Genomic DNA, 17,287 nt, shown 5'->3' with positions numbered 1-17,287 from the left:
AATACTTCCGAACGAATTAATAAATTTTCTGACTAACGAATCCTTGCATATATTCATACGTCCCTAGCAGTAATCGTCCGAATCACGGGGTTTCCAAATTACTTCGGGCTTATTGTATAATTTATGCATAAGAGTATATGTTTAACCATTTTACTCATGCACACTGACCCTACGTACGGTAGGTGTCATGGCTTAAATAGTGACAGCGTTCAAAACAGTTACATGGATGGTTACCATAGTTATCTTATATATATATATATATATATATATAGATTTTATAATAATTATGATACCATATAGTACCATATAGATACCATATAGTCTCGTGAGTTGCAAATACACCTGATTACTTCGGGATTCACATAAAATCAACATGCAAACAAAACCAAATATATCTTACTATTCGTGCCTGGGCAGAACTCACTGTCTTTAATAACATCGTCATCGGTTGGTTTATGTCTGTACCACGTGACGGTTGGCATGGGAATCCCTGTGACGTTGCATATGAGCGTCACCGTCTCGCCTTCTCGTACAGCCATGTCCTCAGAAGATAGCTCAGGTAAAATCTTTGCTGGAACTGAAAGCAAAATACATGAAATAATTTTAAAATGATCAAGGGAATATCTGAGAGAACATCGGATCTGCTGCGTTTTATTGTTCATGTCATCCTTAGACGAAATCGATACTTCCAAGGTTATGACATAGTGATGTCTGTTAAACTTTATCTCCTAAGAACAAAAGAAGTATGCAAAACAAGAGAGTAAACATGTTATTAAAGCCATTCATCTTAACTTAACATACGTAAAACATTTACCATGGGTTTTTTTTCAAAATAATCGCTGTACCTTGTTTAATATATACCGGTTTGAGTAACATGAATAAAAACGTGTACATATTTGAGTAAGAAAACCATACATTTTCCATATAAACACATGTATTATGTATTTGAGTGACAGCTTTCTGAGGTTGTCTATGCATGTTTGGGCTTCGAAAGTATTTGCTCTAGTTAGTAATTACATATCAAATAAATTCGGTTTCTTCAGTTTTCAAGATGGTATTAAGAAATTTCATAGTAACTACTTCGAAATCTTCCTAACATTTTTATTTCATTATTTGAAATGAGGTGTGTCAGCAGAGCGCTTGTTTTTTAGTTTCAGGTGCTTCAACAGCTGAACAACTACATTAGTTCGTTTATTTATCAGCTGATCAGCTGAATAGTGAAGGGTCACGACTTTCATGGTTTTATTTATATTTCTGATACTTAAAAACTTTTTAAGCGCCCCAAGGATGTATTCACACTATGTTCCATAAACAAATTTGAATGGCATTATTTATACTTTTTAACAAAGTTATTTCGGTGGAGAAATTTCAATAAAATATTATTACACAAATGCAAGTACTTTCATGGTTATTTCAACAATTTCAATATTATGGGCCATTCCGTTTCTTCCAATAGCGATATGTACAGGACATTGGCTCCGTTAGCCGGCACGATTGATCTTGGGTGAGAATTGGCGCCCCAAGGTAATTTCATTCCATATGCTGTCACTAACTAAATATGACAAATATTGGTAAGGGGCTCACGGGTTTCGCTCCTTCGTCACAATAAACGTGAAATATGCTGATACCATTTCCCCCGGGTCAGTCCAGGATCCCCAGTCTTAGTTAGATATAGAACATAACGTTCCCCTGCATGACTAGGAACACAATTCGATATTTTCCGGAAATGCTACATTTAATGTAATCAAGGATGTTGATCTCTTGGGAGAGCACTTTGAAAACGGGATCGATAGTAGGTAAATACCTCAGTATAATTGTGACTGAAAACGCACACTGAAAATCACAGTACTTTAAGATTTACTGTCATATTGTGTCACTTTGAATCAAAATCGTAATTATGGGTTTCAATAGCAACGTTTCACTGCAATTGAGATTATGGGTTGTCAGAAGAGTACAAACGCCAGTCCAGTCTTCATGCTTTGAACAGAAATGACTCATTGCGACAGGCTTCGTGATTGAAGTTAAAATTGAATGTGTACACATGTCTATAGCAAAAGTCTAAAATTACTGAGAACAACATCGATCACTTTAATCGGAAATATTCAACTTCAGATGTCCATCTAGATATATTTTATCATGTAAATACGTGTTTCATCGAGGTATATGATAGTGAAGTGGTCTTCGGGGAAAACGATGGTAAATATATGCTTTGGGAAGCCAAATGGAACATTTTGAGAAGATGTACACTCACAGATGTAAAGTGGCGTTATTCTGCCAGTGTCAAAACACAAAACATATGGGGTGAGTGAGTAAGTTGAGTTTAACGTCGCTATGAAAGCATTTCAGTTATCTCAGACGTGTCCGTTCAATCTCTTTAAAATCAGATCTTAGTTCTCGCTACCGTTAAACAAAGATCTGAGGACATCCCATTAGGGGTCACCTCAGAACGACCTTACACCCGACCAATCAGAGCGTCGCTTACCAGATCATGAAAGTAACAGTCGGAATGTAATTTCTAATCATGCAACCTCGAAAATTTTAACACGGGGTATTCAGAACGACAGTTACGGACTTAACGACTGAATATATACAATCTAGACTATCTCTAAACCATTCCAGGATGTTCTTTTGTTCAGGCTTCAAATTTGTAATCGAAAATTTGTCAAAATATGTTTTTTGAAATTAGTGCCGTTAAGCACGATAAAGCTGCCTTCTGATTGGCTAATGTCGACTTCTTGCCAGTCATTCCATTGGTCGGTTAAAGTTCGCGCAAGGTCGGTCTGACGTGACCCCTAATGTCCTCAGATCGTTGTTTAGCGGTAGCGAGAACTAAGATCTGATTTTAATCTGATTGCGTGTCCGTTTAATGTGGGATGAAAGCCCGACGTGATGTAGACGTGTGCCATTTTGGTGAAGCCCACAAGCATGTGTTGATTTTGATCATTCTCAAGAAATGCGTGAATATCAGGTACTGTTTAATAACTACGATTTGTATATCCGAAATCAAGTTTACTGCTGACAATTCTACTTCGAACACCTAACGAGTTTGTGGCCATATGTGTTTAAGTGTTCACCTAAGGCCTGCCTGTTGGTAATCGCAATAACAGACTTCTTGCCTGACATCCCCCGCAAAGAAACACAACCAAAACACCTTGGGAAATTAAAAAAAACACTTTACGGAGCTGTTTGGTGAGTCGTAAGGAAGTGTTTTCTGAAATACAACTTCGCCATTCACATATCGTTTGCAGCTTGATCGCTTTTCAAGCATAAAAGTGAGCACACTGAACCGTTGCTTCGAGGGAATATCAAAGGAGTATGAAAAAGATCATTCTTGTCTTGAAATAAGAAAGTTTGGGAATTCAACTAAGAACTATAAACAAAATGAAACAAATTGTAACGCGTTTCTGATTAAGCAAAACTGTGAACGACATTGGTTACAATGGTATGCAGGGGACAAACTGGAACGTGTAAGACGTCAAGGCAAAAGGTGATGTGAAGTGAAATGGGGTTTAACGTTGCGGGCAAGATTATTGCACTTATATCGCGACGTGTGTGTGTGTCTGTATGTGAGAGAGAGAGAGAGAGATAGAGTGTGTGTGTGTGTGTGTGTGTGTGTGTGTGTGTGTGTGTGTGTGTGTGTGTGTGTGTGTGTGTGTGGCTGCTTGTACTAGTCCGGACTGTTGCTGATTTATAGTGCTAGCTCACTGAGATACCATGCCGCAGTTTAACATGAATACCCCGCTCAAACACAGTATACCGACTCCGAACCGACCAGTCTTTGTTTTAGCCCCTTAATGCCAAGCGCCAGACAGCGTAACAACAATTACGCCACGGAGGCGGTCGCAACGCCAGAGAATATACAGCCTCGATTATCCGTCGAGAGAGATTGGACGTAAATGGCAAAATAGTGATCACACTTATATGAAAAAAGGTTAAGTGTGGACGCAGAGATTGTGATTTATTATCATTAATGTTTACTTTACCAGGAGTCCAAATCGAACAGAGGGATGGACCTGAAATCTGTCTCAACTAAATTCTTCCTGAATTCATTTCCCCGACACCAGATTCTTTTTTCCCAGATACTCAACACACTCTTCAAACATAAAGTTAGTATTCAGTGCCATCTGTTTCATATTAAAATCTATGCATGAAGATTCAGACTGACCAAAAAATATCCACAAGACTATATGGCAAAAGGGATGGCTTCAACTTTCCAATAGTAAACTTTCCCTTTATGGAGAACTGTATTCCTTCAGCTCCAGTCTTTGTTATCTACATGTTACAACTTTTGAGACACTATCGACCTAGCTCTTTCAAAGAAAAAACATAAAAGGCAAAATATTAGTATAATAGATCCCTGAAAATCAGTGATGACACCAGGTTTTCACGAAATGGTTAGCGTCTTCTCACCTACCAGTTGCCCCCGCCACTTACATTGTTCGTATAAACAATACGGTTGGCCCAGTCGTCTAAGGCGCCGCGATTCGCTGTGCAGAGTTGCGTTCCTTGGGCACGCCAGAAACCTATGATTGTGGGTTCGAATCCCGGTTCGCCCCAATTATGTTTCTAGGTTTGTGAGCACCACACCCGTGCTCGTGGGTTTCACCGAAGTGGTAAACGTCTGAGACTAGCATCACTTCGGGCTTTCCTCCCACATTAAGCTGACATGCCGTGATATAACTGTAATACTGTTAAAAGGGGCGTTAAACATAACTCAGTCACTCACTCACTCACTCACTCACTCAAAAGGGGGCAGGGTGTCCGTAACCCCCTTGGAATCCTGACCACCACCCCTAACCCCCACCCATCTTGATCATCCTATGTACATAGAAGAAAGTAAATGTCTGAAACTAGTACTGTATTAATAACCTACCTTACTCTACAACGTGTCTACTTTTTCATATTATCACATACAAGTATGTTGTAGATACTGTTCTGAAAAAGTCAAAAGCTTTACCCTTTCAGTCGCTATTAGATGTGAATATTTTTTTAGCTTAGTTATATACAAGAGCTCATGAAACCTTTTTCCTATTTGGATACAAGTAATCGGAAAGACGATAGGGAAATAAAACATCCAAGTAATGGATGGTTGTAGCTATTCCAAACAAACGTAATTACAAAGTCTTCGTCTGTATGTGTATGTCTTTATTGCAAAGTTATCTCATAAACGACCAATTATTTGTATGATTTCTCTCACCACACAGGTTAACCCTTGGCATTCCAACATTAAAACGCACCAATGTATGTAATATAGTTTGAGAATAAACCTTATCGCGTTATAATGTCCATAACACTCTACTAAAAGTATGGCTGGGAAACTATAATGCGAAAGAAATTGAAATTGGAGAATCACTGCCAATTACTGACGTTACTAGAATCAGTGTTAATCAAGCGAGACTTCACCATCTAAAACAACCACATAGCTGCTTATATTTCAGTATGAAAAAACACATTCAGTTCCTTTGATATTTTCTTTTTATGAAGTATTTTTTATAAGACTAAATGGCATGTTCTTGTGGAAATAGCTGTACCGGTTTTGAATTGCCATTCCTATCAAATTTCTAAAATATTTAGTTTCAGCTATTCACTTTACTGTCAAAGTGTGACTGAATGTTCAGTTCCTTTGTCCAAAGATCAGCGTTCTTTAATACAATCAATATCACAGCGTGTCATTTCGTAATACTAAGATTTGATTATTCCAATGTCTTAGATTGACAGAGAAAGTGGTTCCTTTATATCCAAGCTTTTATTGAGAAATGATTTTCAAATTCTAATCTTACATAGTGAAACAATTCTACCTTACCCAAACATCATCGAGATTTGATAAACACATGTATTGACATTTGATAATCAGCAAATTAACATTTCATAATCAGAAAAGCTATTTGTAATGAACTATTACAACTGAAGTACACCACATTTATAGGAAAGGTTTGGTGTCACTGTCAGTATTTCTGTCACTGGAGATTCTGACTCACTGATCAGTTCGATATTGCTGAACTTCAAGCCTTCTTATACACAAGACAGTTTCCTTAACTGTCAGGTTGGGTTAGACCAAGTCATTTACAAACTGCACGATATACTAGCACACTTTCATATATTCGTTACCTATTACGTTGAGGTTGATGGTTTTGATCTTGACAGGACTCGTGTTGATCTGGCAGCTGTATATTCCCTGATCTCGATATCTAACAGAACGGATATGAAGATTCCAGTCCTTCGTGTAGGGCCTTTCAATACTTAGACGCTCATCGTCGATGATGCGCCGGTCTTCAAACGTCAACAACGTCGACAGCTGATCAGTCCACACCACCTGTGCGGATTAGAGACAACGCCATTGGAACTCGTATAAGTAGGTGCCTTAATGAAACGTAAATTGAGCTACGAAAAATGTCAATAAATTGTTTAGCAAAACTGACTTGGGTTTGCACAGAAAATGTTGCATAGAACACCAACTAAAGTAAAAGCGAATGCAGCTAGACGTCTGTATGTTTTATGAATAAATCATATATGCAAGGTTGTTAAAGGTGAGGTGTGTTGAAATTGTGAATAAGGTCGCGTTGAACGTTACAGCACGTATATAGCGACGTGAATGGATGGCTGCTTCTACTACTCCAGACCAATGATGGTTTGATACTGCTAGCCCAATGAGATACCATGCCGCAGTTCAACATTGATTCCTCACTCAGACACATACTGAGTCCAGTCCTTGTTTCATCCTCCTAATACCGAGGGCCAGGCGGAGTAACAAAAAGTACCATCTTTTAACGTCCTTAACGTATTCCACGGCCCGGGGATCGGACATCTACGGTGGTGGTGTTATTAAAGGGGGGTTTCGCTCGGGCACAATGGCAGTCCCAGCAAATCTAATTCATGTCCCTAAAACACTCTTTACGACTCTGCCAACTCACATTCATGAAGCATGTGAACCATGAACATTGACCCTAATAACACAGAGGCGATGTCTCAATGGAAACATTAATTTTCAACGTCTAGAACAAGACTGGAATTAGACACCTTCAAACAGTGCAGTTATCTTTAACAACTTCCAACCAAGTGTTGCTGAAGTATACTTTACTGCTTCCTGTATGTATTTGCTTCACAATCACTATGTCAAACATTCATGGATTGAAAATGCGCAATTTTAAACTTCTCAATACTTTTAATGAGAACTTTGCGCTGAGCGTAAACATGCAATCGTACAAACCTGGCCTTCATTAGAACGTAATAAGAACATACAAAATACCTGTATGTTTCTTCAATGTAGCATATAGAAAACATTAAAAGGTGGTAAATTGTCATGAATCAAATATGTTATTGTCGTGGGAATAGAATAATTTATTCTAACTTCACCTTGTTTAATTGTTGTCATTTAATAAAGCACGTTCTGACCCCTCTTTCAGCATTGCAGACATCACCCGAGCTCATTTGATTTTATGCCTGATATGTCATTTTGAAATACATATAAATTTATTTAAAGTCTTGTAGATTGAGCGGTATATTGTCAATGCTTTAGGAGTTTCAGATACGCGTATGTGGAGTGTAGCTTGAGTAATGTCATCACAGACATTCAACTGAACACATAACCTTCACGTGGTCTTCTCGCTGTAACGTTATTCGTATTGATTTAGGGCTAAATGTCTCCTGTACATTAAAACGTTGTTCTGAGTTAGTGTTTCGTATGCGAGGGATAGTATTTCCGGATGAACCGGGAAAGGTTTTATGTTTCGAGCAATAAACCGGAAATAGTTCAATAAATAACACAAAAAGTCGCCAATACAAGGAGTGAGATGGACGTTAATTTGGTTAGATTAATCTCACTCGTTATAATGTGCATGTAACATGCATAAGCTGCAATCCAACAAGCTTAATACAACTATGAACTGGAGATATGTTCTGAGAATGAAGTGTTCAACGAGTGAAAATAAATGGAATATCTTTCAAGGCTGGGTTAAAGGCATTTGTCTTCAGTAGATATATCTCGCAAAGGTCGTGCTTGTTTTAAGGCAGTAATTTATCAACATAAATACGCGCACGGCTCTAATTGTTGCATCTCACAAGCGACAATGCCAGTTCAAGAGGTTTGCCATTTTATTAAGACATTAACCAATCGCAAAGAGTGATTTATTCCCCGCGTCTTAACCCCTAAGTCTAGCATTTATACCGACATTATCAATATCGTCAATTAGACCCGTGTTATCGATCGGCCAGATTAGGACAGGCTTAGCGTGCAACTAACTGTCCACCAAGAAATAAAACATGTCAGAGTCACTCCATGGGTCGCCGAATTTCCAATAATTTGCCCACCTTCCAATTGAGAAATCCCTCGCGCCCGTTTCAAAGTTGGGGAAAAACGCCAACGGAGTAGCATAAATTTCGGAATTAATCTGAATAACTCCCAGACGGCGGTAGGAAATTGGCAATTTCTTCATGTAGTATTGTCAATTCACGTTGCTTCTCTGTCATGCATGTTTTGTAAGTCCCTCGGTTTTCTCATGAAAGTTATTTCCTTTACGGGATTAAACTTGTAGAATGTTGAAACCTCGGCAAGCTAATATCATATGACGGTTCTGTACATCACACGACTTTTTCACGCATTTGCTTTATCGTTTGATATGCACGAATTCTCTGGTGCACTTGTATTAATCTATATGCGCCTTCCAAATCCGGACCTTTCACATCAGAATGGATGAAAAAGATTCGTGTTTTAAAGTTTTCAGAACGCGTACCGTTACTGGAAGATGATTACATTTTTCGATGTAGGATTAAAAACTGTGATCCTTGATTTTTAAATAATTTTCGAAATCATCCTTTTTGAAAAAAATCATTTGAAATAGTTTCACTCCATAAATCGATAGAACGAAATAGCACGAAATGCACGTATTAACATCGCAACATTTGCTGACTATAGCTTAAGTGCTAAAGCACCCTGGTGACAGCACATGCGTCATGTCATCCCAAAGAACGCTTGAAACACACCACGTATTCATGAACAATCTATATTCGAATTAAATCATTAACCCTGAACATTGCTTGTTGAAGGTTCATCATCATTTTGAATGTTGGATTTTATTGAATATTTGTTTGCTATGAGAGACCTCTATGGTCATCATTTATTGAAAATGACCGCTGATGTGGCCCGGTCGCTGAAGGCACCCAATGCACTGTAGTTTTGTCCGCCTTAGTAGTGCAAGAAACCTTTGATCGTGGACTAACTTTGTGGTTGGAATCTTAGATTCGACATGATTATGTTTCATAAACATGATATAATCTCTATTAGAAACGTGGGGGCACGGGTGGCCTATTCGTGTAAGGCGCCGCGATTCGCTGTGCAGAGTTGCGTCTCTTGGGCACGCCAGAAACCTTTGATTGTGGGTTCGAATCCCGGTTCGCCACGATTATGTTTCTAGGTTTGTCAGTGACATACCCGGGTTGGTGGGTTTCACCAAAGTGGCATCACTTTGACCTTTTCTCAAGATTCTCCTGATTATGGCCTGAGTATGTCAGCGCAATACTTGTGCTGGTGGCTTACACTAAAGTAGAAAACGTCTGACCTCCATCTTTCGGAGTTTTCCTTTCACCCACTCTCTCACATGGTTTTGTCGAAGTAGTTCATCCTAATATATTACAAGAGTTTATATCCACGCTCAACCATGACCAATCTGTCCATCGGTTCCTTTAAGGACATGGTAAACACAGTGGTCTGAGGCATCGCATTTCGCTGTGTAGATTCCGTTACCCGTGCAGGGATCCTTTGACAAGATTCGTCTCGAATATGATCTTTCGCCCACAGCAGTATCCTTGCTAGTTGGTTTCGCCTAAGTCGAGAACGTCTATGACCCGCTTGGGTTTGGGATTTTCTGTGACATTAAGACAAGACATGATACACCTGGAATATGTTCAACTCACTGACAACGAGTTCATTCATTGTATTCATTATTCAATTTGACGGTTATCGACTGTGTGTTCCACTAGAACATCCGCGTCAGCTCTAAGTTCGTGAGGGATTCTGGTTTAAAGTCTCCTCAGTATTTCAGTTATATCACTGTGTGTCCGCCTGTGGGATTCGAACCCACGATTGTAGGTTTCTGGCATAGTAGGAGCAGCACTTAACAGCGAATTGCAACGCTTTCAACGACTGGTCTTTTCAGGAATTGAAAATTAGAGTTGCGATTTCACCGAGATGAAATTTAGTGTGGGGAATATTACCATTGATCTTTTCTGGTGTCATGCTAACATCTTACAGCACATGGTACACGTCAAACTGGTTCATTTAACGTCAAAACAACATCAATTTGTTGTAGCCATTTTTATATAATTATTAAGTTGATGTCTACAAAGGTTGCATTTAGAACTTACAGAACACTACAATAAAGAAAAATGCCGAATATTAAAAGAAAACAGTTGAGTGGTATACATGATATGATGTGACCCTATTTAATTTACAGAAATGAAAACAGTAAATTAATAATTATTAGTTGTAATATCAACCGATGTATGACTTATAAGCTTCGAGATATCATGTTTTGGATATGGCCGCGTTCGAGATACGAGTAGGTGTCTAAATAAAACTTTAATAATGTTCTCCAAGGCATTTTACAATACGCGGAACATGATATCTCTTGGCACCTTAACCGTGTGGTTCATGAAACTTTGAGGTAGGGAAGTTGAATGTATGTATCGTGCCACATACCAGTAGTTTACGTAGTCAACAGTTTAAAATGTCAACAGAGAAAGACACTTCACAAAAGTTGCTGTGAACATTGATATTCAAATATTTTCTGCATATATAAATAAAGAGTTACACTGAAAATCCACATTACATATTTTGAAAGCATACATGAGCATGGTCATGAAAAGGGAAATTAAAATATAAAAAAAAAAATATCCAATTGAAATACATTTGGTACAAAAATGGTCGAATAATGAAAATTAATATATTTTTCAATATGGCTGCTCTAGCGGAAAATTGGATTCGAACCTCTTTAAAATACATTAGGGTAACATCATCGGTAGGTATAATCATGTTAAGTATAAGTGTTGGAATATTAACTAAAGGGGATTTCAGCATAACTCTAAATCAATATGACAGTGTTCGAAGTTAAAGGGGCGGTGGGGTAGCCCAGTGGTTAAAGCGTCACGCCGAAGCGAGTGAGTTAGTTGGGTTTAACGCCGCTTTTAACAGTTTTCCAGTTATATCACGGCGTGTCAGCCTAATGTGGGAGGAAAGCCCGAAGTGATGCAGGTCTCAGGCGTTTACCACTTCGGTGAAACCCATGAGTATGGTGCTGACAAACTTAGAAACATAATCGGGACGAACCGGGATTCGAACCCACAATCATAGGTTACTGGCATGCCCAAGGGACACAACTCTGCACAGCGAATCGCGGCGCCTTAGACGACTGGGCCACCCGTGCCCCCGTCACACCGAAGACCCTGGTTCGATTCTCCACATGGGTACAATGATTGAAGCCCATTTTATGGTAGTGATGTTAGTGAGTATTGCTAAAAGCGGTGAAAACAATACTCATTCACTACTCACTCGAAGTAAAAGGACTAATATATGTAATGATGACATTTATGCTTTGCCTAGTGTTACAAAAGGAACTTTACAGAAAACGGTTTTGGAATAAACTTAACTTAAATTCGATATACAATGAAGTAGCATTTGCATTCAAGATGAGTTATTTGTGGCGAAATTTACACTTTACCTGGTGTTGCCCAAGGAATTTTACAGAACATGGCAATATGGCAGTGGTACCTTCCTTCACCGTCACGTTGACCATTGGAACATCAAAGCTTGGCTCCAGCTCCACACCTGCAAACAGTTAGGTAATATGATGATAGATGAAGAACGGAACGAACATGACAAACATAATTTCGCCGTGCCACACCTATCACCGTCTTATCAGTGATTTAATAAAGCCAGGAACGATTTTCAAAGTCAGGTGAAATATCTTCATCTCCGAGATACCTTCAACCAGATGGTTAAAGTACCCAGGTGTTTCCGTGTCAGCCTCCCTGACTCTTCGCGGTGCACAGTACCATGTAAGATGCTGCGGGCTGTATTTATTTATGGAAGATGCATGTGCATTCCATCATGTCTAATTTAATAAACCTTATCTCTCTGTAACATGAATTTACGTCCAGATACAGTGTACTGATACACGTATGCTAAAGCACCGTTAGAATTCCACTCGACGTGTGACACACTCGTGCGAAAAAAATCCTGTTCGTCTGAAATGTTTTATGTCAGCGTTTATGTACATATTTTAAACTGTCGGGTAAACGTATGCATTTGCAAATTGGAATTGTCCAAGACATTACAAACGTTATGAAACAAGGATGAAAACAGTCGCCGAAACACTGCCAACATCGAAAAAGATTTCTTTTTTGTTTCAGGTTAAGCCAGTATTAAACATGGGTGTATTCTTTCTTTTCCCTTGCAGTTTAGTTTAATGTTTAACGACACATTCAGCAATGTTCCAGCTATAAGGCGGCGGTCTGTAAATAATCGTGTCTGGACCAGACAATCCATTGAGCACTGATCTACGCAGTTAGGAAACGATGCCATGCATCAACCAAGTCAGTCCTGACCTTCCGATCCCGTTAGTCGCCTCTCATGACAAGCATAGTCGCCTTTTACGGTAAGTATGGGTTACTGAAGACATATTTTACCCCGGATCCTCACGCGTAGGCAGCTTTGTGAAGAGATCAGATGATATGAATTTAGAGAATACCAAATGAATTACGAGAAATTACAGATTATCTGTCCTCAGTGAAGTAACTTTGTATGTTTCATCAGGAATTAACAGATAATACATAATTCTATATTTCGTGTAGGCTATTCTTTTTTATCCACAAGAGTGAGTGAGTGAGTTTGGTTTAACGCCGCTTTTAACAGTATTCCAGTCATATCACGGCGTGTCAGCTTAATGTGGGAGGAAAGCCCGAAGTGATGCAGGTCTCAGACGTTTACCACTTCGGTGAAACCCACGAGCACGGGTATGGTACTGACAAACCTAGAAACATAATCGGGGCGAACCGGGATTCAAACTGGCGTGCCAAAGGGACTCAACTCTGCACAGCTAATCGCAGCGCCTTAGCCGACTGGGCCACCCGTGCCCCCTTATCAACAAGACTTTTCTGATCTCAATTTGAGACATCATTCAGGTAGTCCATTGTTAGAAATGTCACATAGTTGTTTTTGTTTTCAATCAATGGACTAGAGGCGGAGGGGTAGCCTGGTGGTTAAAGCGTTCACTGTAACTCCGAAGACCCGGGTTCGATTCCCTTCATAGGTACAGTGTGTGTAGACCATTTCAGGACCCACTTGCACAAAGCGATCTTAGCGCTACGACTATTGTAAGCCTATGTTGAAGTATGGGAGTTACGATCATCTTAGCGCCAAGATCGCTTTGTGCAAGTGGTCCCTGGTGTCCACCGCCGTGATATTGCTGGAATATTGCCAAAAGCGGCCTAAAACCACACAAACTGACTCAATATTCCATGGACTACGTCAACATTAAATGTTTCATATTATGATACGTTTTTTATGCCTTCTCAAACAATGGAAACAATCAGCTCAAGCTGATTGGCTATCAGGATTAAACATTTAACAAAAAAATACAATGATCAGTGAAAATAACTGACAATGATTTCACCAATATCTGTACCACATGAGTAATATTTAAAAATAAATTATACTACATTATACCAGTGACCAACAAAATTTACGCCTTCTTTTATGAAAATCATTACTCTACGTAGAGTAACTTTGTGTTAAAGTACATCTATTACAAAGTATGTTTTTTGTATAAAAAAACAATCGCGAAATACATTGCCCAGATTATAACTCCTTGCATAAACAACCCCTTCTTATACCAAACTACTGTACATGAATCCGACAGATCAACTTGAGTAATATGAAACACTCGGGTGTACTTCTTTTGAGTAATATATATGATAGCAGGCTTTTATTGCAGACTAAAGGGCATATTTGTACAGACCCTGTTGTTTGATAGTTCAAGGAACTGGCCATAACGCTGTTTGATTTAGGACATCCATCGATGGTTTCTAATCGCTGTTCGGATACGTGGCGTTATTAATTAATGCAAATGAGAATCCATGGAGATTGGTGGACAATATCGGCAAGTACCAAGGGCATGGTTACTATTCACAGATAGAAACTGATAATTGTGAAGCGACCCCGAAGAAATGGCATCGGTGAACAAGTGCATCAAGATTTGATTTAGAACATCCTCCGAAGCACAGAAGGTCATACTCGGTTTTATGCTGTGATGCTTTGCTGTAACATCGGATGAATTACATCTCCGCCTGTTCGATCGCATTATGGTGTACAGATAGTTAGGGGAACATAGAACTCATTTCGGAAGCACTGTGTTGTAGCCTGCGTGCGTGCGTTCGTGCGTGCGTGCGTGCGTGCGTGCGTGCGTGTATGTGTGTTAGTTTAAACCAGCCAGCCATACTGTTGTAGGGCATCAACTCTGCACATCCATCCTGAGCGGTCGGGTAGCCTAGTGGTTAAAGCGTTCGCTCGTCACGCCGAAGGCCCGGGTTCGATTCCCGACATGGGTACAATGTGTGAAGCTCATTTCTGGTGTCCCTCGCCGTGATATTGCTGGATTATTGCTAAAAGCGGCGTAAAACAACATTCACTCACTCAATGCACACCCATAACCCCCCACGAGGTATGACGAGGCCAGGAGATCGAACCACCGACATTCTCGATCTCCGGGCAAACGCTCGACCCACTAGACTATGAATGAGGTCCAAACAATTGCAATGCATATTCTACTACATAAGCCCAGACAAGCCTCCGATGTCTTAGTTATTCCGCAACGATTCTCAGCGTGTTTACGTTTTTATCTAAAAGAGACTCTTGATCCTAACCTTCTTAGTCACATTGCACACCATCATCTGAAACGGGGGATTTATGTGTGTGATAGAGGGGATATCTGTTACAGATCATCACGTCGGGCCCACTCCAGTAGTATTAAAATACATTATGTTGCTTAGTGAGTAAGTGAGTTTGTTTCAGTAAAGAGGCCACCGGCCCATTATACAATATGGATACAGTGGATTACAACAATAGCAGTGATATATGTGATATACACAGAGAAACAATTGAATTATAGCACACATTTGAAAAACTGTTGTCGTTTGTTAAAAGCAAGAAAAATATATTTAGCTAATTTATTATTATGTTGCTTAGTGACAAACGAGTATTGGCATGCCATGTATCGTGCGTTACAGAGTATATGAAATTAACACTTTTTACTGCTTTAGCCCCTGGATGTCAGTGATACAACAGGGATAAATGAGAAAACATGTAACTATATACGTGCGTGAAATATTATAGATACGTGCATGTTTTTGTTTTAAGGGTTTTGTATAATGAGTGAGTGAGTGAGTTTGGTTTTACGCCGCTTTTAGCAATATTCCAGAAATATCACGGCGGGGGACACCAGAAATGGGCTTCACACATTGTACCATGTGGGAAATCGAACCCGGGTCTTCAGCGTGACGAGCGAACGCTTTAACCACTAGGCTACCCCACCGCCCCTTGTATAATGAGAGACATCTGGGAACACTTGTCAGTGTGAAAAATTATATTTCGAAAATAGTACAGATACATTGACAAGTTACATACCAGTTTCATCAACCTCGTTAATGTTATTGGACGTCATGAAAACAACAAGTGCACATGTGGGTTTTAAGTGTGTGAACGCAGCGAAAGAACAAATGCGCAAACCCCTATCTGAATTATAAAAAATATCTGTTAAAAGCATTTGACGATTCCGACAAAGCATGTGTTTCTAAATAACGATCGAATATTCGCGAAAATGTGAGCGTATACCGCCCCACCGGTGAACCCCATGTTAAAACATTATAATGTCCCACAAACCAATACAACTGGAGATTTTCAAACATTTTAACTTAAAAATACGTCATGTTTCGCATACTTTACACTGAAGCCTTACGAACCGAACTCTTGCTATCTGCAGTAGTCATCAGAAGCAGTCCTTCAAGTGGCTGTAACACTTAGCTGCCAGGGTTAGGGTTAGGGTTAGGGTTATGCTAGATATCCTAATTATGATCCTTGGTCTGTCAGCACAGGGTCGTGTTCGTCGGTTTAACCAAACAACTGAGACCTGCGTGATCTTTCGCTCTCCTTCCTTGTTAAACATGACGTTGACAATGCTGAATTTGAAGAGGACATTTCGAAATTTGACGTTCAGTGACCAAAATGATGTCCGATGCAATTCCCTATTTGGACTTATACTATATGTGTTTTCAGGTGAACAAGTGACTTGCCTTTGCGTGTGTTTGTGACAGGTGCCACCAGTGGGGCAGGATGCACTAAACCTTCTCGCGAACACTTGGTATCATGCTTATGATTTTGTCGGAATCGTACAACGGCCTCTTATGATTGATTATCAAAATGGTTTTGTCAGCTTTGGCTGGTGACTTAGTACTAGGGTAAAGTAAATGTGGCATATGGCAGCAAATTGAATAGACTAAATGTTCGCTGTCTTGGATTCTATATGGAGAAGTCACAGACAAATCAGTCTCGAAAATGTTTGGACATTTCATACATCGTTGTGTTCTACCCCTATATATGTACCACTCACATATTTATAAAATCTCCAGACAAACGAGATTGTCATAAAACATGTTTGCATAAACAAAACCCCATTTCAAAATATCTAAGTAAAATTACACATGATTTAGAAAATGACACCAGTATCAAGACACACGAAATACATCCTGTGTTATAACAAATGCGGTTTCTTTTGGCCATCAGTAAAGTTAAGCTCCTTTCGCTGACGAGTTCTCCACGCTGGCACCGTGGGATATAATTGCTGTAACGACTGGCTTCGTACGTTTGTTCTCTGTCACTGTCAACCAAACACTGTCATTATAGTATCAGACTGCAACTATGTAGATAATTCTACAGGCGCCTATGCCTTTCTGGAGAACACTCATTTATAGAAAATCACCGGAGGTGGTCCAATTGGTATATATCCTTTTCGTTAGGAAATGATCATTTTAGGGTACGCTGTCTTCTTGCCATGCTGTTTTCGGTAAGAAAATCAAGTTGGCTATAATCTAGACGAATGGGAGAGATTGTGATTTGAAATGTCCCATAATATCTGGCATAGAAATCACCGTAAAGATCAAAGTTTAGTCTCATTGTGACATTGAAGACACACCGAGACTAACACTTCGGATTGAAATTATAAGAATTGAACAGTAATATGTT

General features: G+C 39.5%; 1 protein-coding gene across 3 annotated transcripts in view; it reads right to left on the bottom strand.

Annotated features, from left to right (window-relative positions):
* Nucleotides 1-17,287, bottom strand: part of LOC124148734 (limbic system-associated membrane protein-like) — a 60,542-nt gene that overhangs the window by 10,119 nt on the left and 33,136 nt on the right. For all 3 annotated transcript variants that reach the window (XM_048403099.1, XM_048403101.1, XM_048403100.1), the window contains exons 2-4: nt 11,712-11,818; nt 6,109-6,313; nt 401-577 (exon numbers count right to left, since the gene is read on the bottom strand). In XM_048403099.1, the coding sequence (XP_048259056.1) occupies nt 401-577; nt 6,109-6,313; nt 11,712-11,818 (489 nt within the window). The remainder of the gene's footprint in view (nt 1-400; nt 578-6,108; nt 6,314-11,711; nt 11,819-17,287) is intronic.

This window comes from Haliotis rufescens, unplaced genomic scaffold (assembly GCF_023055435.1).
Source record: "Haliotis rufescens isolate VD_foot unplaced genomic scaffold, xgHalRufe1.0.p SCAF_3, whole genome shotgun sequence".
In the NCBI taxonomy this organism is placed as follows: domain Eukaryota; kingdom Metazoa; phylum Mollusca; class Gastropoda; order Lepetellida; family Haliotidae; genus Haliotis; species Haliotis rufescens.
The sequence above is the reverse complement of the archived record's forward strand: the minus strand, read 5'-3'. Positions and strand labels throughout refer to the sequence as shown.